Source organism: Ascaphus truei, chromosome 3 (assembly GCF_040206685.1).
Source record: "Ascaphus truei isolate aAscTru1 chromosome 3, aAscTru1.hap1, whole genome shotgun sequence".
In the NCBI taxonomy this organism is placed as follows: domain Eukaryota; kingdom Metazoa; phylum Chordata; class Amphibia; order Anura; family Ascaphidae; genus Ascaphus; species Ascaphus truei.
Window position 1 is genome coordinate 322,471,803 of NC_134485.1, and position 25,856 is coordinate 322,497,658.

General features: G+C 46.6%; 1 protein-coding gene across 1 annotated transcript in view; it reads right to left on the minus strand.

Moving 5' to 3' along the window:
• FKBP11 (FKBP prolyl isomerase 11) overlaps positions 1-25,034 on the minus strand; it is a 34,753-nt gene extending 9,719 nt beyond the window's left edge. The window contains exons 1-4 of the mRNA XM_075591228.1: positions 24,827-25,034; positions 23,186-23,248; positions 11,890-11,977; positions 6,969-7,002 (exon numbers count right to left, since the gene is read on the minus strand). Of these exons, the coding sequence (XP_075447343.1) occupies positions 6,969-7,002; positions 11,890-11,977; positions 23,186-23,248; positions 24,827-24,931 (290 nt within the window). The 5' untranslated portion in view covers positions 24,932-25,034. The remainder of the gene's footprint in view (positions 1-6,968; positions 7,003-11,889; positions 11,978-23,185; positions 23,249-24,826) is intronic.
• Positions 25,035-25,856: the final 822 nt, after the last annotated feature.

Genomic DNA, 25,856 nt, shown 5'->3' on the forward strand with positions numbered 1-25,856 from the left:
AACACACTGATGCACACACATTAACATACTGATGCACACACATTAACACAATGATCCACACACATTAACACAATGATCCACACACATTAACACACTGATGCACACACATTAACATACTGATGCACACACATTAACACAATGATCCACACACATTAACACACTGATGCACACACATGGGGGGTGACGTATCAAAGCAATTATCTGACCAGGATTTGCCACAGTTTTGTTGCCTCTTTTGACTCATCTAAAGACCAACATGTTAATATATAAACTACACAGACTAATGAGAGAGCCCTCACTCAGCCTTGTGTAATTACATACAGTACGGGTAGGATAAACTGGTGCTCGGGCAAATACTACAAAGAACTAAACCAAAGAAGAAAAACAAGTGCCCTCAAACTAGTGTCACTCAGACCTAGTATTGTAGAAGGGAACCAAGAAATATATAACTATGTAGACTTTAAACATAACTTTTAATATACTTAGTATTTAAAATTCCACTAAATAAGCGAGACACAAACCTTAACTGAACATATTGTACATATCACGGAGACTACAATTGGCGGATAAAACCCCCGAAACAGAGGTAGTCTAAATGCGGGGTATTCATAACGAAGATATATACTGATGTAACGCTAGTGCCAAGTCCCCCCTTCCACTATACCACAAATCTATCTAATTATTCACCAAATAACAGGCAGGACACCTTCGCCATAATTCCAAATCCCCAAGGAGACGCAGGAGGGAAACTTACCAGAACTTGGCACGTTACACCATTTATTTACATTTCCTTACATTCCCGTCAATTTATATCTCTCTTTCTATCCGAGTCCTCTGTCCAACTCCCCCCTTCAACCGACCCTACAACTTCAAGTCCCAACTGTCCTCCGTAGAACCCCGTGCTGGCGGCTCCACCGAAAGCTCCATGAACAGCAGCTCAGCTCTTGCAACGTAGTCTAGGGCATTGCACTAGTATAAACCATTGCATGAGAATACTTGCTGACACCTACATTAACAGTTAGTTGATACAGCCATCCATTCGTTGTAGGACAATCCATTTACTCAATTTAACCCCGCATTTGAACTACCTCTGTTTCTGGATTTGTATTTGCCAATTGTAGTCTCCGTGATATATACAATATATACAACAGTTAAGGTTTGTATCTCGCCTATTTAGTGGGATTTTAAATACGAACTACAGTATATTAAAAGTTATGTTTTAAGTGTACATCGTTATATATTTCTTTGTTCCCTAGGACTGAGTGCCACTAGTTTGAGGGCACTTGTTTTACTTATGTGGTTTAGTGCTTCATAAACTCGCATGTACAAACCTACACACAGACCCCTGTGCCTATATGGTGTTAAATACTTCTGAAAATGTGAGTCAGTGTTTGTTTATGGCGGCTCAGCGAGTGACAGATGATACAGTAAGAAGAATATTTTTCTTGCACAAATACAAATGGTTCAGCTAGGGCACAGGGGGATAAAATAACTTCCCTGAGATTGCCAGTGGCTGAGGCTGGAATAGAACCAACAACACAATGCATGTATATGCCCGGTGCTACTGCACCTCCACACTCTCTCCCCAGAGCCTTAGAAGTCTCCTAATAAGATCATTTTTGCCACGTGCGCTGTCTCAATGGGAGCCATGCTATGTACAGTACTCTGCACTTGGATGTAATGCAGCTTACAGTAAGATAAATAAACACCAGGAAGCACACATCCTTCTCACGGATCTCGGCTCAAAACTTCTATGCGTGATCTTCAAGTGAATCTGCTGGGGCTTTGCCAGCTCTGAATATGAAACGGTGCAGGATTTAAATACGTCATGCCCAAAACGTGGAAACTGATACCAACGAGCCCGAGCATTAATAAGGGGTTATTAACCCCATCAGAACCAAAAGATAGAGAAACTGTGTTCAGGAAGCATTCAACAAAAGCTTAGTAAGTTCCACAAGGGCCTATGTTACCCCTATTCAGTAGTAGAGGGAGGAACAATGCACTACGCTGTCCACTGGTATTAAAACAGATCTACAGCCCTGTAGATGTGATTCCGCAATTCAAAATGACAATGCATGATTTGTGTACCAGTGACCTTCTGAGTTCTTCCAAGTCTGTCTCAGTAAATGAATCTTTTGCTGCTGGCACAGAGAGATGTCTCAAATATACGGGCAGTGCTATATACCATGCACCTGAAAGGCGTGCCTTAGTTCTATAACATATTATTCATTCTGCCACTGGAGTTGTGAAACATCTTGTTTCTTACATTTCATGCATATCTGTCAGCTAGCGAGGAATAAGCCTTATCCACGTTGGACTGCTTTGATGCAGAGAAAAATCCTTTTGTTGCAACTACAGTATATAAAAGCAGCGATGCCATTTTGAACCTGATATTTACATGGCCTTCTTCGCTGCCTGTGATTTTATCTTTGTTTTTATTTTACATTTGTCACCTGTAAAGATACAATGCGAGGTACATCTAATGTTAAACTAGGGCATACAATACCATGTTGTGTCCATTTCGGTTAATGAGGGCAGAGAAACCCCTGAGAACATAAAAATACTGCCCAGATCATAACATTAGGAAGCACCTGGATAGCTTTACTAGCTCAATTAGGCAACACAGAGAAGAAACCAGGACACAGCAAAGTGAATCAATGTAAAACAATCAGACTCATTTTCAGCATCATTACAGTAGCTGACCCTCTTCCCTCATTGTGGTCAGGATCATTCTATAAATATGATACCATTTTGTACCAAACACTTTAACCTCACTTATTTAGGGCTTTGTCAGCTATTGCTCCCTGGTCATGGGAAATATAATGCAGACAAGCAGAATATAATGTAAAGGTTGAAGCCATTTGTTGTGAGAAAAGCTCATCTTTGCCTTTATCCACATGACTCTTGCTGGTTAATAACAGAACACAGCAATGCTGCAGGTTTAAGAGAATCCTACATATACTGGGATCTTTTCTCTTAGGACCTTGTTCTATATACAGAATGTGCCCCCTAGTTCACTTCTGGATTTACAACCATACCTCTTCCTCTCTGCTCACTTCTCTAAGGCTAGGTCCCTGCTGCAGTCGGCGGCGCGCGCGTCCCACCAGCCCCTTACCTCCTCCCTAGCTGTCCCCGGTGACGCCTCGCTCCCTGCGTACTGTGACGCGTCAGCCAGCAGGGGCTACAACAGGATTGTGATCCCGTGCGGTGACGCGTCACATGGTGTGGCAGGGAGCCAATGAAGAGAGGAGATCGCCGGCAGGGGAGTGGATCCTTCCTCAACAGCTTGGTAATGAAGTAGAATTTTGTGGTATTGTAAAAGCAGCAGTGCAGCCCCGGTGAACGCCTTTGTAAGGGTTATATGAGCCCATGTTTGAGTGTAAGATCTTTTCCTATTGCTTTATTGTGCTTTGGTTCCTGTCCCTTGGATTTGGTACTATTACACTTAAACTCTGAGTAAAAGTGTCAATTGAAGGGCACTCAGGAGCTGGATCGTCTTCAAGATTTTCTAATTCAGACTGTCCTTTGCTGTCACATGTGTAATAAGGCAATATGAAAGAATCACTTTCTTCCTGTTTAATAGCAAGGTGAGATAATGCACAATGGCAAGCGGAACAGAAAATATGCGACATGGCCACGCCCCCATTATGGCCACGCCCCCCCCAGCCCATTTTAGCCACGCTCCCCACACCTAAAAAAATCTCCCTACAGACCGCGGTGAAGTGCCGTGCACGCGCCGCCAGGACGCAAGGCGGACGCACCGGCGCGTGCAGCAGCACCGTAGCCTAAAGGGGAACAGTGCTTCACTGCCTTACGCAGATACACTGTTCTGTGAATCTGACCATTCCCATTCAACTGAATGGAACTCGTTCTTTTCCATACTCTTTGACAAAGGCCCGCTGCGGCTGTAACGCGTCAGAGTTTGTCTGTTGCTGTTTTTATGTGCCATTAAACTTTGTTGTACCCAGTTCCTTGCAAGTTTGGTCCCACAATTTTTTTCCAAGGCAGCTGCACCGCCATCCAATAATCTTCTGCATTGCATACCACTTCGGTAGGAGCACGCCCCACAGCACCTGGATTTCCAGAGACTTGTGAGTTCTTTTTTTCCTTCTTTCACTGTACCCATGGCCTGTGACACCCATACAAAATATACCCCTTACAGAGGTTAGTGCGAGTCCACAAAGAGTGGCTTTAAGGGTTATTAGTGATATGGATATACTGATTCCACTACAAAGCGGTGTGGATATGGAACATCATTACTGTTTGTTTTGATACATGGACGTTCCCTGTGAGCATTGCATAGGAGTTCTATCTCCTATTCCTTCACCATCATGGGGAAGACTGCTGCAGAGGACACACAGTAAGGGCCTATACCTTCCTAGCTACAGCACAACTATCATATACTGTACAAGGTGAGAAAGAGTAAGGTGGAATCATTAACTGATATTTATTTATTATTTAGAGGGGGGATTGGGTCCTCTCTAGTCCTTGGCACCCCACATTGTATACTTTATTTCATTAGTGTGAGTGCTGTTTATCGTTATTGTATTGCATGATATTTATTTATGTTAGCAGTCTAGCTAATATTTAGTCTCTCGCTACAGGATATTGTCAATCACTAGTATTTGAGCAAAAAGTATGATCTGGGTACCAGTCATTATAGTTACCTGAATGCATTCTGTGCTCTACCTTTTAACCGGGGGTGTCCATATAATGATTAACATATGTACATTCTGTCTCGGTATATTGTAAATGTAATAGGGTATGTCTATTCTGCCTGTCTCTCCCCCTGTTATGTAAGTTCCTGCTAGCTGCAGGCTGTGACAGGTTAATTCTGTGGACTTTTTACCCCTCTCCCCTACATGCTCCTCTCTGATGGACAGAAGGTGGTGACTCGTGGCCTGTATAAGCCTATGAGGGATAGGTATAGACCATGAGCCCGCCCCTTCTGGTTCCTGATGGGAGACAGAGCCAAATTTAGTCAGTCCTGGTCTGGAGGAGGAAGAGACCAGTAGAGCTGTGAGTCTCTCCCATACAGGATGACCGTGCTCACCCTCAGCCCTTGGGGATCTGATTAGATCAGCAGTTTCCCTGTACTAGCTGTGTCAAGCATCATCCAGAGGACTGGAGCTCATTCTATTATACACCTGTCTGAACTGAGTCAGTGAGAAGGTGTGTGAAAGTGCTTCAGAGGGGACTGCTTCTAGTACTTTCAGGATATCCACTGAAGCTGGAGGCGCTGACACCGAACCCAGATGATATCAAAAGCCTATCCTGGTTTCCATTACAACACAGACAGCTCAGATCTCCCGAACCTCACAGGTAAGCCTCAGCACCACACAGTAGCAACAGCAGTAAATTTCCCAGAGGGTGGGGGAAACAGTGCTACATAAACATAACTCATTGGTGAACTTTTTTATACAATGGAGCATATTTTAGTAGCTGTGAGTTTGTCCTTGCAAAACCGCACGGGTTGAGATGGAGAGAGAGAGATGGAGAGAGAGAGCTGCTGCCCCCAGAATAGCAGGGGTTGTGGGTTCTGATTCTGTTGGGCCTGACATTACCCCCTTCATCACAAGGGACCGTAGACTTGTCAATATTGGTCTTGTGGAAATATTTTATGAGGAAGGAGGTGAGATTCATTTAAATATACTTTGCATATCTCATTAACATATCTCCCAGGCACTCAGATGTACTACTTTTTGAGCACAGGTGTGTTATGTTTGTGCCGTATGTTCTTTGGAGGGAGGTTTGAGGGTATATATATATATATATATATATATATATATATATATATATATATACACACTACTTGAGACTCAAACAAATTAGGTCTCTGTCTCTCTAAAAAATGTGAGTGGTTTAACTTTTTGTACTTAATGGAGTTACTAAAATTCAGCTAGTTTGCCAAAATATTATGTTTGAGCCATTTTAGTCATTCTGTCCGGATTTGTGCAGCCGGGCGGAAACTGGTTCCAAAACAAAAAGCCTTTTTTTCGCAGGGTTTGGAGATATACAACAAGGGCTTACAGAATAGCAAAACTTGCAGATGGGAAAGGGCTCTTTCCACAGAGATATGCACATCTCGCAGCGACTTCAATATTTCATATGTGTTTATGGGTCGTTCTGCCATTTTATGTGTTACAAACACAATAGTAACAATCACCCCCACACTACCCATGAAATACACACAAATCCCCATATGGCTCCAGCTAAAAATCAACCTATGAACAATTAGGATCTTTTATTTTTATTCAACAGCAAATGTTAAAAAACAGGAATTTAGACAGAACCAGTAAAAGGAGTTACAGGCATTTTAAGGACACTCACTTTAAGTACACTCGCGAGTAAGTACATATCACCCAATAGGCAAACGGCAGCTCACGCATGCGCCGGTCATCACGTCCTGAACAGCAATACCAGCTCCCTACCTGTACCAAAGCTGTGCGTAAGCGGGGAGACTATAGAGCCTGTTACACATGCATTATTTACATCAGTTCTGCACGTACAGGACGATTGCCGTACAGTACATGCATCGATAAGTGGGGAAAAGGTAGTGCTTCACTTTAAGTACATTTTCGCTTTACATACATGCTCCGGTCCCATTGCGTATGTTAATGCGAGGTATGCCTGTATTGACTTTTCCCATGGTGATATTGATTTTTTCATTGACACATAGGCTACTGTTGTTAGTATTTCAGTTTATTAAAATTATTCATATTCACTCCATTGGTGTTTTTCAGTATCATTAGCTAAGAGACAGAGAGTGCTGGTACTATTTTTGTTTGTTAGTAGGGGAATAAGGGTCCCTTCCTGTTCCGTGCACCCTGCAAACCTGCTTAGTTTCCCGGTCAGAGTGCTGTCTATCACCCCCCTTTCTGCCAGTAAAAGGAGAGTGACATGACTGAAATAGGGAAGAACAGAAGAAAAACACAAATAAGGTCACTGAAGAGCGGCCCGTTACTTACCCAACACACATGCCTATTAGACTAGTTTCCAGACCTGAGAATGCAGAGGGAGAGGACATTGTTAAAGCAGCTGCAGTGTTCTGCGGAAACTCCTTCCTCTTCACTGTGCTGAGCCCAGAAACCCGCTCAGAGGACAAGAGCAATCATATTCCCATTCATTTCTGCCACTCCAAGGGGCCTGTTCTATAAGCTGCAAAACAATGACTGCAAAATCACAGGAACTAGTGTTCAATAACAGTACAATGAAAAGATACACACAGAAAAAAATATAAAAAGATAGAACAGGCTGACACCTTGGCAAAAAAAAGAGACAACATTTTGGGCAAAAAAAGCAGCCCTTTAGCAAGTCTTTTTCCTATTCACGGTTTGTTGACTTTTTATGAGTTGATGTTGATGCATGGTTTATAATTTTTTCGATTGTAACATTATTGCCTTATTTTTGTCCAATTTAAGTACATTTAAATATATTTATATATGATAACTTAATTGTTTTTTTTTTATCTTGACACATGTCCCTTCAAATTAGTATTAGTATTGCACAGTGACATAGGGGGAAATGCCACTTGGATAATGTGTCATTTATTTAGATTTTGCTGTTTTTGTACATATGTATTGTCTTTTATTTACACTGAGATGTTAGTGTGTATACTCTAGATTTTCGGCACATATCTATGCACATTTCGATAGCCGATTTATCCATCTCGCCACCTGGAGGTAGGTGAAATAATTGGTCAGAATTCATATTAGTTCATATCTTGCACTTTATAGAATGGAGAAGAAAAGGGTGCACGCTGATCTTGGGAGCTCCCAATAATTGTCAATCCTGCTGCTCGAATTTCTCCCGTGATCAACAGGGCAAACTGGAGTACAACAAACAACAAACACACACAAAAAAGTGCGCATGGAGAGACAAAATCAATAAAAAATATATAGGCACTTTATGTAGCCCCTGTAAGAAATAGTGGGCTACCTATCCTTCTCCTACTGGAGTAAGCCCTGGTAAGGGCAGGCGCCAGTAGTAATCATGGGTTTTCCCCCCACCAAGCCCTGCCTTGAGTGATAGAGGTAGGCCCCTGACTCTGTGGCAGGCCTGAGACAGAGGGGAGGACCTGCTGACATCATAAGGGGCAGGGCTGTATCTATTTAGTGGGCTGCTCCTGTGTGAGTCTGTGGGAGTTCAGTCTGTTGGAGTGTTGAGCATGTGTCAGTCGGTTGGAGAGTGGAGTCTGTTGGAATTGTGAGAGTGGAGAGTCCTGGAACCGAGAGAGCATGGTCTGGAAGTTCAAGGAAACAGGAGAGAAGATACTCAGCCATACTGATTAGAGCTGATAGCACTGTAGTGCTGTGGACCAATGCCCCTCACCCTGTTGAGGGGGTGAGGGGGGAGATCTACCCTCACCCAGAGAGTATATCCTGGAGGTGGGGGTTGGGGTATTGAAGCCCCAACAGCCCATCCTGCTAGGGTACAGCCTGGAGGAGAGGAGTGGAGGAATACCTGTACATTTGGAAGCACTGCTATACATGAACTGCTGCTGCTGTGTGCTGTATCCTTGTGCAAGGACAATAAAGACATTGCTGCTATTTTCCATAAAGACTGTGTGTGAGTTTAAGATCGCTCACCCTGGGACCAGGGCTTCTTCTGGGAGGATCTTAACCTATCCCTATAGGTCTCGTCAGAAGATGGAGGCGCTGCACCGTTGCTAAAGAAGATGGAGGCATATACCCCAGAAGCCTGGCCCTGTTATCCCCCACACCAACGCGGGAGACTCAGGCCCTCCTGTTCCAAGCAGGTATGCACCACCATAGTACATGTAGCCAGCCCCCAATACACCTTAGAGGTCCAATCTGCGACCGGGGGGGGGGGGGGGGGACATGGGCTACATTTATGTAAAATATAGAGGCTGCCTTAGGACCACAGATACGGTGCAGCGTCACTAGCTAAAGGCGCGGGCATTCAACAGGGATTACCCTATCAGGGGTTGCCCCGGTGGGCTGGTGCTGCCCTTTCCCTATCTCCCTGACCGCCTGCAATACTCTCCCTCCTTCTGTCGGTGCCGGGATCCATATTCCACCCGGAGGAGGGAGCTGTGGAGTCCCCAGACTGGCCGCACCGCTCCTCACCTCAAGATGTGTGTGGTTGAGAGGTGACTGAGTGCTGAGAGGTGGGTCTTACCTTTCTGGGAGTGGCCCTTCTCCTGCAGCGTCGTGTTCTCATGGCGACCCGACGTCACATGATGGTGCGACGTCACATGGTGACGCGTTGCCAAGACAATGTGATGTGTGATGTCACACGACATGATGCGGCAATGCTGCAGGAGGAGAGCCACAATGAATTGGCTGGGCCGGCAGGTACGTACACTCCGCCGCTGCGTATCAGGGCTGAAAAGCAAAAAGGTTTGATCTTGCTTCGCAGCTCAACCCCTCTTTGGTGCTGTCATTCTTCTGCATCTTTCTGTAAGCAGGGTTGTTAGCTTTGAACATGTTGCACTCAATGCTGCAGCAGCTACAACATGCTGTGCTGACTTCCAGTAGCTGGAAGGGTGCTGCAGAAATCTAGATATTGTTTTGCAAGCCATTCTATATTTTATTGCACTAAAAGGAGAACTGCACACACTGTACAAGTTCTCCAAAATCCCACCTTCCTATGTGTAGAAGATGAAGGAGTAGCATAGCGATACTGTCACTGCCTTTAAGGCAGGTACTGTAAACTTAAATCACAGTGATTTTTTCCCAGGTTTTATGTGACCTTCCTTGGGCAAGTCAATTTATCTCCCTGTGCCTCAGGAATCAGATGATATGATCTATTGAGCAGTGAGTTATAGCACCTACGTTAAATGTCCCGCACAAAACCTTCCCCAGGCACACAAAAACAATCCATGGGATAGCACAAAAGGAAAGATACTAAGAGATACAAAAACAATCCCCTTTAACTTCTGCACCTGCAGATAAAGATGGAAATGTAACAATATTCACCGACAACATGTGCAGAGCTGTACATAGAATTTTGTAATGACAGCGAGTCCCTGTCTCAGCGCATACAATCTCATTTTGTTGCCTGAGGTACAGGGACAGTAAGTGATTTGCACAGAAAGAGCCATCTCTAGGATTTACAGCCGGGCCCCACTGTTTTGATTGCAGTGTTCTTACCTCTGAGCTACTCCATCAGCCTAAATAACAATCTAAAAAGTCTTTATTATATTTCTGTTATGAAGATGGATAAAAATGATAACTTCAACCTTGTGATTCTACTGAATTCCCGCTGATTATGCTACATTGTTTGAAAAAGTATTTCTTAAATCCAACCAATGTGATTAGAATGATGCCCTTCAATCAGATGAAACTTCTTTTATAGTATTTCTCATATAAATATCCAGCCACTCTGTATGTGTCCTTAACAATTAACCCAGGCTGTGCTGAAAAAGCGATGTAAGGCCTGGGACATAGTAAACACTTTGGTGCTGCTGCTCGCTGTTGCTTGCTGCCGCTCGCTCTACCAGGAGCTTTTTGCTGTCCTGGCAGAGGAGACAGCAAGCGCGCTTGGGAGGCGGGTATCACTGTGTGTGTGTGTGTCACTTGGTAGCTGTCAGTGTGTGTGTGTCATTGGGTAACTGTGTGTGTTACTTTGAAGTGGTCTGTGTGTTTGTGTGTCACTGGGGAACCTGTGTGTGCATATGTGTATGTGTGTGTGTGTGTGTGTGTGTGTGTGTGTGTGTGTGTGTGTGTGTGTGTGTGTGTGTGTGTGTGTGTGTATTATATAATATTTTAAAAATGAAAAAAAAAAAGACATGTGAGAATAAATTATTTATTAACATTGTGCAACTTTGATAAATATATTCACACACATACACACACACAAATCACACACACAGTGACACACAGTGACACACACACACACACAGTGACACACAGTGACACACACACACACACACACACACACACACACACACACACACACACACACACACACACACACACACACACACACACACACACACTGACACACACACACACACACACACACAGTGACACACACAGTGACACACACACACACAGTGACACACACACACAGTGACACACACCTCTGTGCTGCCTCTACTCTGTCTGGTCTGGTGGCTCTGCTATCTCACCGACACAGTAGGTAAAATGCCGGCTGCAGCCCCATTGGATGGGAGCGGTCACGTGACCGCTCCTCCGTTCCCCCAAGCGGCAAAATTTCAAACTTGCATGTCTCTTCTGATTTTCTCAGCCTCCGCACGCATCAGCACGCATGCGGAGGGAGAAGCTATAGCCGCGCTGATTACAGATGCAGGGGCTTTCTGCATCTGTTCAGCGCGGCTCAGCCCGCCTCAGCGACGCTGATTTTACTATGTCCTAGGCCTAACACAATAGGCATAAGCTTAAAAGGGATCCATGTTAGAATGGACAAGAAGCAAGAGGTGACACACTGTGCTCATTTGCATGTCATTACCCAGAATCCCTGGCTGCAGTGGAAGCACTGTATGCTACGAGATAATGGGGGAAAGCTGGGTTGCAGACCTGTCTGAGACATGTGAATGCGCTCACAAGTGGTATTGTTATTTGCTTAACAATTTACCAATCTCTGCTGTTAGTGAAGAACTGTCTCTCTAAACATCAACGTATAGCAACACATATCATAAAAAGGACCTCCTCACTACCATGTCGACACCAATCATGTTACTAACAACCAGGGGTTTGTTTCACTGCTACGAGCTTCAGTTGCTTCTACCTTCAAAAGTCTGCGTACAGCGATGCGTTAACCGCAGTGCTACATGGGTAAAAAATATAGCTATCTAAAGATTACCATCTTCTGAGTGTGTGTCAAGGCAAGAGAACAATGTGTTTTGTAGAACGGCTTTACATTGAACCCTCTGGAATGAGCCAATAGCTGAGCGCAGTCTACCTGGTATCACTTGCTTCTTCCCAATCTCCACCACAAGTGGATCCCGAGATAAGGAGCTGTCAATAACACGTCCATCATCCAGCCGTCCCTAGGGACAGAGAAACATGCTGCCGTTAGGTGGCGCAGACAAAATGAAATACTGTACTATTTATTTATTTATAAAATATTTTACCAGGAAGTAATACATTGAGAGTTACCTCTCGTTTTCAAGTATGTCCTGGGCACAGAGTAAAACAAATAATACATGGTTACAAATACAGTTACATAAATGAACAAGGTATACATTTATATACAAGACATTGCATGCACAGTTAAAGAAAAATATATATTATGAGCGTATGAAACAGTTACAGACCAGATTAAAGTGTGAGACAGCCTTAGATTTGAAAGAACTTAAGCTGGTGGTGGATATGAGAGTCTCTGGTATGTTGTTCCAGTTTTGGGGTGCACGGAAGGAGAAGGAGGAACGTCCGGATACTTTGTTGAGTCTTGGGACCATGAATAGTCTTTTGGAGTCTGATCTCAGGTGATAGGTACTGCATGTGGTAGGGGTGAGGAGCTTGTTCAGGTAGCTGGGTAGCTTGCCCAGAAAGTATTTGAGGGTGAGACAGGAAAGGTGAACTTTGCGCCTAGACTCTAGTGATGACCAATCTAGTTCTTTGAGCATTTCGCAGTGATGTGTGTTGTAGTTGCATTGGAGAACAAAACGACAAATTGAATTGTAGAGGGTGTCAAGTTTGCTAAGGTGGGTTTGAGGAGCCGAGCCATATACTATGTCTCCATAGTCAATAATTGGCATTAGCTATTTAGGTACTATGGTTAGGTGCTTAGAAAAATGGTTAGGTGCTTAGAAAAATCAGACTAGGGGAAATTAATCCTAATCTGGAGACAGAAAGTCACCACAAATAATTAGCGTGAAGTTTATTTTTTGTGGGTGGAAGAAAAAAAATATATATACAGGTTAACCCCCTTATAATGCTGTGCTTGGGGTCCAAAGAATCACATCGCGTTATAAGCGGATCGGCGTTAGAAATAATGTACAATTGTATGCAGTGTACAATAAAATATTTAAAGCTGTAGTTCAGGCTTTTTTTTTTTTACTTCAATCGTTTCATGTGTGCAATCTCTACTTACCTAAAAAACTGCATAGCTGCCAGTCAATTCGTTCTCCGTGTATTGATTGACAAAGTTTGGCGACATCTTTAAATATGGGGAATATAAATGGTTGCTATAGCAACAAGCATGCTTTTAAAAATAGAATACAAGAAAATTGGTCTTTCAAAATTGTTTTTTTTAAAACAGAAAATGCTAAAAGTATTTTTTCTTACTACAGAACTGATTTATTAAAAAACACACACATACAGGATATTGCCTGAACTGCAGCTTTAAGATACCAATAATCGTGTTGTAAAGTATTCATAGATACGAAAATTGGGAGCCATGCTTGCATCGCGTTATAAGCGGATTCGCGTTGTAATGGATCGCTTTATAACGGGGTTGAGCTGTATATAAAATTGTAGCACTCTTAAAAACATACAAACTTCTGTTTTCCCTCTCAAGCTCTCATGAATGAGCTGCTCTAATGCGTTTTTTTTTCTTAGCATTCTACTGGTTTTCTGTACATTTTAAAGGCGTTTCCACAAGTTAAGAGGGTTAGATGGACATTAACTATCTTGCAATACTTGGGTGTCCGATGCATGGTATTTCAGGAAGTGAAATGGACAGCACTGAGCAACTGAGGAAAGTACAGTACTTCAGTACAGCCACAGTCACCACTACGCAACTTAAAAATATACTGTTTTTTTTATATAGTTGATTTAGCCTTATAACCCTTTGAGAGTCTCCACACCACACATCCCCCCCCCCCATGCACTTCTCGATCATGTGACTGCTACTCATGAGCGATCGCCACGTCACTGATGAAGAAAACAAAGAGTTGGAGTCCTCCTCTTCTTGCCATAAAGCTATCTCCCCTAAAAAACGGCAATCAGAATATGACGTATACACCCCTGATGAAGCACTCGAAGTGCAAAACGCGTTGCGGTCACTTTAGTTTTTTCCCCCGCTGACAGTCACATGGAGTGCCAGAATAGAAAGAGACTTACACAAACGCTCCGGCTAAAATATACCCAGGAGAACTCCACTGCGCGCAGCCCATGGATGATGCTGCATGCAGTCTCTCGAACAGTTTTCTTGGCCATATTATGAACTCTTATCAAGGTGTTTCAATTGTAAGTGATTCATTGCTATTTTGCCTATTTTTAACACAAATGTATGCTGATCCCTGGTATGACCTGTGTATCGTTTGTTCCTTCGAGATCTTCGAATAACACGAGTGTGGATAGCACTTGTTTTCCTTGTAGAATATGACTTCGCTGTTATGTCACGGGGCTGCTGCAGTGTGGGACGCCACGATATAATAGCTACGTCAAACGCCACCCTTCACTGCTGAAGTGGGCATCAATGCACGGAAGTGCCTCTCTGACTCCGCTGGCAGTGAAGGGGTCAAATCACCAATTCCTCCCCCCCACCCACTAAAAGAAACAAAAATGAAGTCATAACACAACCTGCTTTTGCTGATCTATTTCTAACGTTTCATTTTTTGGGGGCGGTGTGTTCACCTGTTATTTTTTCACTGGCATCAACTGTTACCATGCAACCTCTGCCATCTTAATGAGCGTGAATGGCAGTGGACATTTTCTGCTCCCAACCAGGCATCATTTCCAACCATTGCTTTGCCATGGTAAAGGAAGGAGATTTTGTTTATGGTTAGCAGAGAGGGTTGTTGCGTTGGGGCATCTTTTCATGCGCTCTATGGTGATTTTTTTTTCCTTTCATATATGCAAAAGCCAAATTTTAAGGGTATTCATCACCTTTAAAAGAAAAGCAAAGTAATGTGGCCAGATTTCGTTTTTCCCTCTCCCACCCACTAAAAGGGGACTGCTGGTGTGAGTAATATGGCAAGTGTGACACCCTATTATCATAATATGTTAGTGTAGTAATTTGTACTGAATAAATAAAGGTCTCAGTTTAGAGAAAGGTGTGTGTTTCAAATAAAGATAGATATTAAACTCCCCTAGTCAGGGGTAGATTGTCTGCTCGCAAAGCACACCCTAAATGCCCCTGATTGGTGTGATATAGTTCTGGAGACAAGGCTATTGCTTGGGTCACCTGGCGGAGGGTAGTTGTTTGATGCCTAGGGGGTAGCCTGTTAACTTGGTCAGGAACTCCTGGTATGGGTCAACACTATGTATAACCGACAATGGGTGACATGTTAAGTACAGTGGGGTTGATCCTAGGTACTTCTAGCCAGTAACCAGATTGTACACCACAGAGCACTTACACTGGACTGATACCGTGTGCAGCATACAGAGAGAGAGTTTAGCCTAGCCTGAGGTAGTGCAATACAACTGAGGCATATACACTTAAGATACATGTAGATGTGCACGCTGGCTTACTTTATTGCATCAGCATGGCAGCCGCCCAGCAGAGAAGCACCATGTGCGATTTCAGCAAAGAAGTAAAAATGACGACTATATGTGATGAGGTCCCGCGCGGTGCGGAGAGCCGAAAATGGCGGTTCAGAGATGAGAGACGCACGTGCTGTGTGGACAGCGGAGGAATCGAGCGCGGAGACGCCTATACTGAGTAGGCTGTGGAGTCGCGCGAAAGCTGTGGGCGCACCCTTTCTGTCCTGTCCGAATTCCCTGAGTGCATCAGAACAGGAGATCAGTGAGGACATTGCAATTACATGTGAAATTTCGGATGACGTATCTGAGTGTCTGTCGGTGATTACCAAGCAAGTCAAAGCTGCGGTGAGTGTGGACTGCAAAGTAATCAAAGATGGCGGTTCCCGCCACCCTGGGAAACCGCGTGGGCAGAGTGCAGAGAGAAATTCTGCAGGGACTTGGCCGGGAATTGGCGCGAAAGCTGAAGTCCCGCCCCCCTATACTGTGATAGGCTCAGAGCCGATTCTGAGTCATGATGTGCCACTGTGGGACCCTCCTCTAATCTCCACCAGAGGGAGGGGTCACTGCACCCACCAATGGAAAGCTGATTTGAGTAAAGGAGAAGCCGGATGTGAGCTTCCTATCCTTCCGTTGCGAATGAGTTGGCGAGCAAGAGAGACTGTTGTGTCGTGTGTCTCCCTTACCCAGCGCAACTACTGACTGTGCCATGGCGGACTTTGCTATACACCCCTACCAACTTCCAGGAGGCTTCCTGGTAGTGAAGACGGGTAATCGAGAAATTCTCCGGTATCTATGCATGCAGTGTAGACTACCGGGCGGAGAAGCCAGTACAACGGCGAGATGCCCTCAATGCGGCATCCACTACTTGTGGGCCATGGAGCCATTCGTACCTGGGCACGCAGAGGCGGGAGGAACTACAGCCATGCTGACGGCCGTAGAACCGCCAAAGATCAAGACAGAGAAGAGAGATCCCGGAGAATGGGGATCGCTCCTGATGGTAGCGCCGAAGAAAGACAGCGTAGAAGCCTGTGACCGTAGCAGGAAACCGGAGCCTCAATGCTGGTCCCCTGCGGAGATACCCTTACCCTCATCGGCATCATCCTCATCGGACGACGACCATGGGAGCAGTGCATCGGTGGTGATGCGCCTACCGGCGGACCACTGCAGCGGTGCTGTGGAAGAAGAGCGGCTTACCTGCGATTTGGGCCCGCTACAGATCGACATCCCTCGCCAACAAGCGCTGGTGCGACCGGAGCAGCGGAAGAGTCCCACGGCCGTGGCGACTCCCAGTGCAGCAGAGGGACATCCGGAGACAGGACCGGAGGAAGAGGAGACAATTGCAAGCCGGCGGAGTGGTGAGGAATCTCCTTACTCCCCACAGGCTCCAATGGAGGCGGTCGTAGTGAAGGCCCCAACCAAGGCCCAAGCGGAGCCGAGAAGCGTTGCGGGACATCCGGTGCCGGACGTCGAAATAGAAGAGGAAGTTCCGGGGTGGGACGACTCCACCCAAGATGACGCCACCTCGCGAGAGGAAGATGACGTCACTTCCGGGTTTAGCAGCGGAACCGACCGGGAGCATCCGGCAGCGACGCTGAGCAGCAACCGTCTAGTACAGCAGGATGGAGAGAGATATCGGCAGGCTATGCGAGGCCGTGGAGGACAGCGGGTTGATGACTCTGCTATCCCCAAGGCCACGACGGGTCGTGGCATCGCCAAGCTGCTGATTTACCTGCCGAAGCGTAAGAACACTTCCCCTTTCACTTTGCCCAGTGCCAAGGCCAATGCCCCTGCCCCTATCCCTACCACGTCACCTTTGGGGTAACGTTCGAGCCAAGGGTGGTCTGGGGAGTCACGGGACACATCTGAGGAGCGGCCTGTGTCGGCCATGGACTGGGGGGACTGTAATCCTTCGGATGAGGGATCCGGGAAGGAGGTAGTACCGTATGTGAAACCACCCAAGATGAATCCTACTATCTACACCCACATTGTTAGAGGGAGGCATAAGCGTTATGGGGCCTCTACACATTCTAGCATCACATCTGGGGTATCGTCAGGAGGGGACTCAGAAGGGCTTGAGACTGCCCTGGTGGTGAGAAATCAATTGAGGGATCATAGCACTAAGTGCTGGGCTTCGTTATATGAGGGTTACTCTGAATGGGTGGACCGCACTAGATTCATTCTGATGCAAGGAGATGTGATTGATCACTGGTGGGATGTGGGTATGTACTCGGCTGAGGAAGGCCAAGAGGAGCAAGTGAGGAAATGGGATGAAATAAAAAAGGGGATAGTCACCCCTAAAGGGTCCTCTATTTTGTATGACGTTATTGCCCCTGAAGAACCACTGTCCTGGGTACTGCCAGGTAAAGCAGGAAACAAGAGACAGGTGAGAGTAAGCAGGGCTGAGAGAGCCATAGTGGCTAGGTATAAGCAGTCTCATGGCTTTGAGTATCCATATGTTCCTGAGCTTATAATGCAGGAAATTGAGGACAACCGGGATACACGGTTAAGGGAAGCGGTGGAGGACTACCTTAAATCTACATCTAGTCAGGCTGAGTACCGAACTGAGGCTAGAGTATGTTATCTCATGCGTGTCTGGAGTGTAGGCAGGAACACTTACAAGCACAAGTTAGAATACAGACCAGAGAATGGGCCGGCCAGATCATATAGTGTCACCATTATTGATCACAATGGGCGAGAAGTTAAGAAACCTGATCCCAGGCACTATTATTGAATGGATTCTCCTAGGGAGTAGTCCTAGTGCTGGGAGGGTAAAATGAATATGCTCTGTATTACAGTAATGCACTTGTGTTGTATTTGTATTTTTGTATTAATGTAAATTTTGTATTGCTATATTGCAGGTTGTCTGTTTGAAGGAATACCCAGCAAATTTAGAACCAAGTGGGGACCATTGGATCCACCAGAGGGAGATTGTAGCCCTGTGTAATTTTGGGGTTACATGCCTTTCTCCTCCTGTGCAATAATCCCTGTTAAAAGGGCAGGTTTGCCAGGAGTAATCATGGGGTTTGCCCTCACCTCCTGTGATGTATATTATTCAGTGAAGGAAGTGACATCAGACTCTGTATAATATACAAATAATGTTTGTCTGTGTATGTCTTCCCCCTGTGTGATTGGCCCTGTGTTCCCCCTGTGTCATTGGCGCACCCCCCACCACCCCCCCCCCCACTTACCCCACCCCTCACATTGCAAGGACCATCTCACTTGCAGTTGGAACCTAAGGAGAACAACTTGGCGAACCCACACTCCTCACCCCCAACACACCTCCGCCGCTCCTCGGCGCAGGCCTAACCTCTCCCCCACCAACCCCCCTCCCTCCGGTCACTCCACTCCCACCCGCCGCTCCTCAGCGCCGTCCTCACCTCTCCCCCACCACCAACCCCCATCCCTCCGGTCACTCCACTCCTACCCGCCGCTCCTCGGCGCCGTCCTCACCTCGCCCCCACCAACCCCCCTCCCTCCGGTCACAATCCTCGGCGCCATCCTCACCTCTCCCCCACCAACCCCCCTCCCTCCAGTCACTCCACTCCCACCCACCGCTCCTCGGCGCCGTCCTCACCTCGCCCCCACCAACCCCCCTCCCTCCGGTCACTACACTCCCACCCGCCGCTCCTCGGCGCCGTCCTCACCTCTCCCCCACCAACCCCCCTCCCTCCGGTCACTCCACTCCCACCCACCGCTCCTCGGCGCCGTCCTCACCTCGCCCCCACCAACCCCCCTCCCTCCGGTCACTACACTCCCACCCGCCGCTCCTCGGCGCCGTCCTCACCTCGCCCCCACCAACCCCTCTCCCTCCGGTCACTCCACTAACAGACGCTGCAGCCACTACTCCAAGGCGACACCTCACACTACATCACTGCCACTACCAGGTAAGAACAGTCATCTAACTATGCTGACATGACGTTTCACGACCTACTACACAAACAACTTGTGTGTGTGGGGGGAAATGTGTGTGTGTGTGGGGGGGGGGCAGTGTGTGTGTGTGGGGGGGGGGACAGTGTGTGTGTGTTGGGGGGGACAGTGTGTGTGTGTGGGGGGGGGGGGCGACAGTGTGTGTGTGTGGGGACACACAGTGTGCGTGTGTGTGTGGTGGGAAGGACGACAGTGTGTGTGTGTGTGTGGGGGGGGACAGTGTGTGTGGGGGGGGACAGTGTGTGTGGGGGGATGACAGTGTGTGTGGGGACCTTGTGTGTGTGTGTAGAACACTGTAGGGGGGAGGGGGGGACGGAGCTGCGCAGGGGGGGGACCACAAACAGAGAGGGGGGAGCGGAGAAACAGACAGGGGGAGTGGAGAGAGATGGGGGAGCGGGAAATTGTACTCCCGGGCAACGCCGGGTCTCTCAGCTAGTTTGTTTTCAATCTGATTTATTGTGTAAATAAAGTATTATTATGCGCACAGCAAAATCTTTTCAGCAAATATCATAAATTAACACTGAAGAATCCCTTTCCTGTTCTCTCAATCTGAAAATCTATTAAACAAATATTAAAGCAATAATCCTGCCTACCCGATCTCCAGAGCAGAACCAAGCTAGTCTTACCTCTGGGGGAAATGACACTGCCACTTCCTATTGGACAACTTTTTTATGTCCAGGAATTAAAACAGGGAAGTAAAACAGTAAGTATCTTGGGAGGGGAATGGGGGTGGTGGGGGGGGGGGGGGGGGCTCTCCTATCAACCCCCCCCCTCCACCTGATTTTAGGTAGCATTGCTGTTTTGATCTCTTTACAGCTATGAAGAAGATCAAATTGTGAATGTTAAAACGGTAGCGTCTGTAATGTGTTGAAAAGTAGAACTTGCACTCACCCTGCACTAATAATTGTAAGTGGTGCTTAGGTTCAGTATCTTCACCATCAGGTACAATACACATACATAGGAAAATATTAGATCAGACCAGCACCGGTCAACACCCCCCCCCCCACACCTGGTCCCTGGTGCTCATTGACCCCCCCCCCCCGGTCCCCATCGCTTGGGTGAGGAGGACATTAACTCTTGCCCGGAGCAGTGAGGACAGGCCCGTGGGGTGAGGAGAAGCGCCGAGTGAGGAGGCGAACCGGCGGGTGAAGTTTCCCTGTTTTGACGTCACCGCAAACCCTGCCCCACAGCCAATGGGAGAGGGCTACAGCGAGAGGTGTGGCCAGCCACCAACCAATCAGAAAACACACAAACCCACAGACAAACATCCTGACAGACAAACATTTCAGTTTTATATATTACATTTTAAGTTATGGTGGGTGAAAAAGGCAACAAGAAACCTCCACCGTATAGCATATAGCAAATATATATATAGTGTTGGGTGATAATGGTGAAAGGCAGGGTTGCAGACCTGTCTTAGATATGCAAATGAGTATACAGTAATATTTCCATTTGCTATATGCTTTACTGTGGAGGGTTTTTGTCACTTTTTTAACCACCATAACTTAACTAACATAGCTATCCTAAGCTTCATTTTGCAAAGCCAGTATAACCAACCCCCCACTGATGAGCCATTAAAGCTGCAGTTCAAGCAATATCCTGCATGTGTGGTTTTTTTTAAATAAATCAGTTCTGTAGTAAGAAAAAATACTTTAAGCATTTTCTATTTTAAAAAACAACAACTTTGAAAGACCAATTTTCTTGTATTCTATTTTAACAAGCATGTTTGTTACTATAGCAACCATTTAAATTCCCCAGATTTAAAGATGTCGCCAAACTTTGACGATCAATAGACGGAGAACGAATTGACCGGCAGCTATGCAGTTCTTTAGGTAAGTAGAGATTGCCACATGAAACTATTGAAGTAAAAAAAAAAAAACTAAAAAAAAAAAACTAAAAAAAAAAAAAAAGGGAGCTTGAACTGCAGCTTTAAGGTCGAAACGGCTGGCTGAGGGTTGGTTTACTGGCTGTGTATCTTAACGCAGGCTGTACGCTAAGCTGTGAAATGCAGCAAGCAAGAGCTTACATTGGACCATGTTACAGTATATGGTTTTGAAGCAAAATGTGACACTGTGTGCTCATTTGCATGTCATTTCCCAGAATCCCTTGCTGATCTGTCAAATTACTTTTATATATTGCTCTCCTGTGGAGGGTTTTTGTCACTTTTTTTACTCACCATAACTTAACTCAGTATTATGGTTTAGCCTATCCCATAGCCTCTCTTGCATTCCCAGTAAAATCAACCCCACACTGATGAGACCCATCAAGGTCGAAACAGCTGTCTGTGGGTGGTTTTCTGGGTATGCACCTTAACCCTGGCTGTGCTCAAAGCTGTGACCATGCAGCAAGCTTAAGCCTATAGGGAACCATGTTAAAAATGGTTATTGAGGCAAAAAGTGACACTGTGTGCTCATTTGCATGTCATTTCCCAGAATCCCTTGCTGCAGTGGAAGTGCTGTATGCTGGGTGATAATGGGGAAAGGCGGGGTTGCAGACCTGCCTAAGACATGCAGATGAGCATACAGCTATATTTGCATATTTGCTTTCCTGTGGAGGGTTTTTGTCACTTTTTTTACTCACCATAACTTAACTCAGTATTATGGTTTAGCCTATCCCATAGCCTCTCTTGCATTCCCAGTAAAATCAACCCCACACTGATGAGACCCATCAAGGTCGAAACAGCTGTCTGTGGGTGGTTTTCTGGGTATGCACCTTAACCCTGGCTGTGCTCAAAGCTGTGACCATGCAGCAAGCTTAAGCCTATAGGGAACCATGTTAAAAATGGTTATTGAGGCAAAAAGTGACACTGTGTGCTCATTTGCATGTCATTTCCCAGAATCCCTTGCTGCAGTGGAAGTGCTGTATGCTGGGTGATAATGGGGAAAGGCGGGGTTGCAGACCTGCCTAAGACATGCAGATGAGCATACAGCTATATTTGCATATATATATATATATAAATATATATATACCAGCACAGATAACATTCCAATAGACACTGTTTATAGTATAGCTTTTGCTTGCTTCATTCATTGTAACATCGCCGGAAGAAGAGATCAGTGTATCTCGAAAGCTCGCACAAATAAAAGCATTTCGTTAGCAACAGAACGGTATCATCTATTTATTTTTTGATTATTGAAGCTCGGCTAACACGGTACTGATACCTCTACATGTATGTAAATTGGTGATGAGGAAAGTTTGCAATCTCCCGTCCAAGGAAAAAATCTAAAAATCTGAAAATGTAATACCTTCTATGTTTAATTATGTTGGGGGGGGGGGGGGGGGATGAAAGCTGGCATTTTGATCCTTAGAAGATCTAGCCAGTCAATGTATATTTTTGCCCCCTACTTTTTACTATAACGGTTTTGCTTTTTTAAAAAAAATATGAACCAGTGCCCCTGCCTGTGGCATAAGTAGGAACTGTACTGCATGAAGGGTTAAACCAGGAAACTACACCACAAACTCACGTTGGTACTCTATCCTCAGTTTCTCTCCCCTCCCTCTCCTGCCCCATATCCCCTCCTTTCCTGTCTCTCTCCCCTCCCTCTCCTGTCTCTCCCCTCCCTCCCTCCCCTTCCCTTCACCCCTCCATCTCCTGCTCCCCTCCCTCTCCTGCCCCATATCCCCTCCCCTTCTGTCTCTCTCCCCTCCCCTTCTGTCTCTCTCCCCTCCCTCTCCTGTATCTCTCCCCTCCCTCTCCTGTATCTCTCCCCTCCCTCACCTTCCCCCCTCCCCTCCCTCACCTTCCCCTCTCCCCTCCCTCTCCGCCCCTCTCCCGTCCTTCCCCCTCCCTCAATCCCCTCCTGTGCTCCCTGGCCTAGGGCCGGAGTGCTGACGTGTTGTTACAGATGTTACCCGCCAGGCCCACATGTGTTCGGAGAAAGAGTGAGAGGGGAACTCACTGTGTAGTGAAGGTGGATGGTGTCTCCCAGCACTGCGGTTTCTGCACAGGAGTCCGGCTTCACCTGCACGAGAGAGAGAGAGGGAGTGACCCAGAGACAGGAGAGCAACAGGGGGAAGAGGGAGTGCCAGAGAGAGAGCAACAAGGGACAAGAGAGTGACACACACAGAGCAACAGGGGACAGATGGAGTGACACAGAGGACAGCAACGGGACAGAGAGCGAGAGAGAGCAATAGGGGACAGAGGGGGTGACACACAGAGAAGAGAGCAACAGGGGAAAGAGGGAGTGACACACACAGACAGAGAAGAGAGCAACAGGGGACAGAGGGAGTGACACACAGAGAAGAGAGCAACAGGGGACAGAGGGAGTGACACACAGAGAAGAGAGCAACAGGGGACAGAGGGAGTGACACACACACAGAGAAGAGAGCAACAAGGGACAGAGGGAGTGACACAGAGGGTAGAGACAGAAGAGTAACAAGAGATGATAGAGAGTGAAAAGCAACATGGTGTGAGGAGTGGGGGGTGGCAGGGAGACTGAGAATTGTAACAGGAGATAAAGGGGAGAGAGTTATCTGTGAAGTGACCATTGGCATTTAAAATAATCCCAGCAGAAAGTGTGCGTGAGGCAAAGGTACCAATGAAAGCAATGAAGTGAGTGACTGGCAGATCCCAGGGAGAAGCAGAGGTGAGACTGGAGAGATGGGCTGGGGAAGCAGAGGTGAGACTGGAGAGATGGGCTGGGGAAGCAGGGGTGAGAGTGGAGAGATGGGCTGGGGAAGCAGGGATGAGACTGGAGAGATGGGCTGGGGAAGCAGAGGTGAGACTGGAGAGATGGGCTGGGGAAGAAGGGGTGAGACTGGAGAGATGGGCTGGGGAAGCTGGGGTGAGACTGGAGAGATGGGCTGGGGAAGCAGGGGTGAGACTGGAGAGATGGGCTGGGGAAGCAGAGGTGAGACTGGAGAGATGGGTTGGGGAAGCAGAGGTGAGACTGGAGAGATGGGCTGGGGAAGCAGGGGTGAGACTGGAGAGATGGGCTGGGGAAGCAGGGGTGAGACTGGAGAGGTGGGCTGGGGAAGCAGGGGTGAGACTGGAGAGGTGAGCTGGGGAAGCAGGGGTGAGACTGGAGAGATGGGCTGGGGAAGCAGAGGTGAGACTGGAGAGGTGGGCTGGGGAAGCAGATGTGAGACTGGAGAGGTGGGCTGGGGAAGCAGAGGTGAGACTGGAGAGGTGGGCTGGGGAAGCAGAGGTGAGACTGGAGAGGTGGGCTGGGGAAGCAGAGGTGAGACTGGAGAGGTGGGCTGGGGAAGCAGGGGTGAGACTGGAGAGGTGGGCTGGGGAAGCAGAGGTGAGACTGGAGAGGTGGGCTGGGGAAGCAGGGGTGAGACTGGAGAGATGGGCTGGGGAAGCAGATGATGTGCAGAGATCAGAGGAAGAAGGGAGTCTCAGGATCAGAGCAGGGAGAGATGAACAATGCGCAATATCCCAGCTGAAAACTTTTCCACCTGCAGTCAGGGAGGGGACAGAGAGAAGTGACAGATCAGCAGAATATCACAGTGACAGAGGGGGTCTGGAAGTATGGAAACCGGAGGGGCATCAAGGTGCCCATACACAACCCATGTCCATCTGTGATACTACTCACCATGTTCTCAATCACAAGTTCAGTCACATTTTCTTCCTCCTGCTCGGTTTCCGCCCTGGCCAGTGGGGAGGAGAGGAGAACAAGCAGCAGAAGACCCCTGAGCATGGTCTGAAAGAGAGCGCAGGAAGGGGGGAATCTGACAGCTGCCGAGGTGCAAGGATGAGAGAGAGAGAGAGAGAGAGAGACTGTACAGGGAGCGTGGCAATGAGACTGGAAGGAGGAGCTAGCAGCAGCAGCTCTGCCTCCACCACCCCGCCCCCAGCTGCCACTCACCGCCTCCTACACACAGCACTACCTGAGAGTCAGACATTCCCTGTGCTCTGTAATATGTATACCATCATAGCAATAATACAATAATACAATACAATAATACAATACAATAATAATCCACTAATGGCTTTGCATCTCATCCCAGCCTCTGTCTAAAAGCTGTGTTTAAAACGGCATGCATTGGCTTGAGGATTGGCTTGTGTAATACGAGCTAGAGACAAAAGGTGGCACTGAGTGCTCATTTGCATGTCATTTCCCAGAATCCCTTGCTGCAGTGGAAGCGCTGTATGCTGGGTGACAATGGGGAAAGACAGGGTTGCAGACCTGTCTAAGACATGCAAATGAACATACAGTAATATTTACAGTTGCTATATATATATATATATATATATATATATATATATATATATATATATATATATATATATATCAGTACCGTGTTAGCCGAGCTTCAATAATCAAAAAATAAAAAAATAAATAGATGATACCGTTCTGTGGCTAACGAAATGCTTTTATTTGTGCGAGCTTTCGAGATACACTGATCTCTTCTTCCGGCGATGTCATTCTTACATCACTTTCTTTTCAGGAACCATTTAACACCTCTAGCCATAAATCTCATCCACACCGGGGGAAGGACCAGCACAGATAACATTCCAAGAGACACTGTTTTTAAGTATTCCCTTTGCTTGCTTCATTCATTGTAACATCGCCGGAAGAAGAGATCAGTGTATCTCGAAAGCTCGCACAAATAAAAGCATTT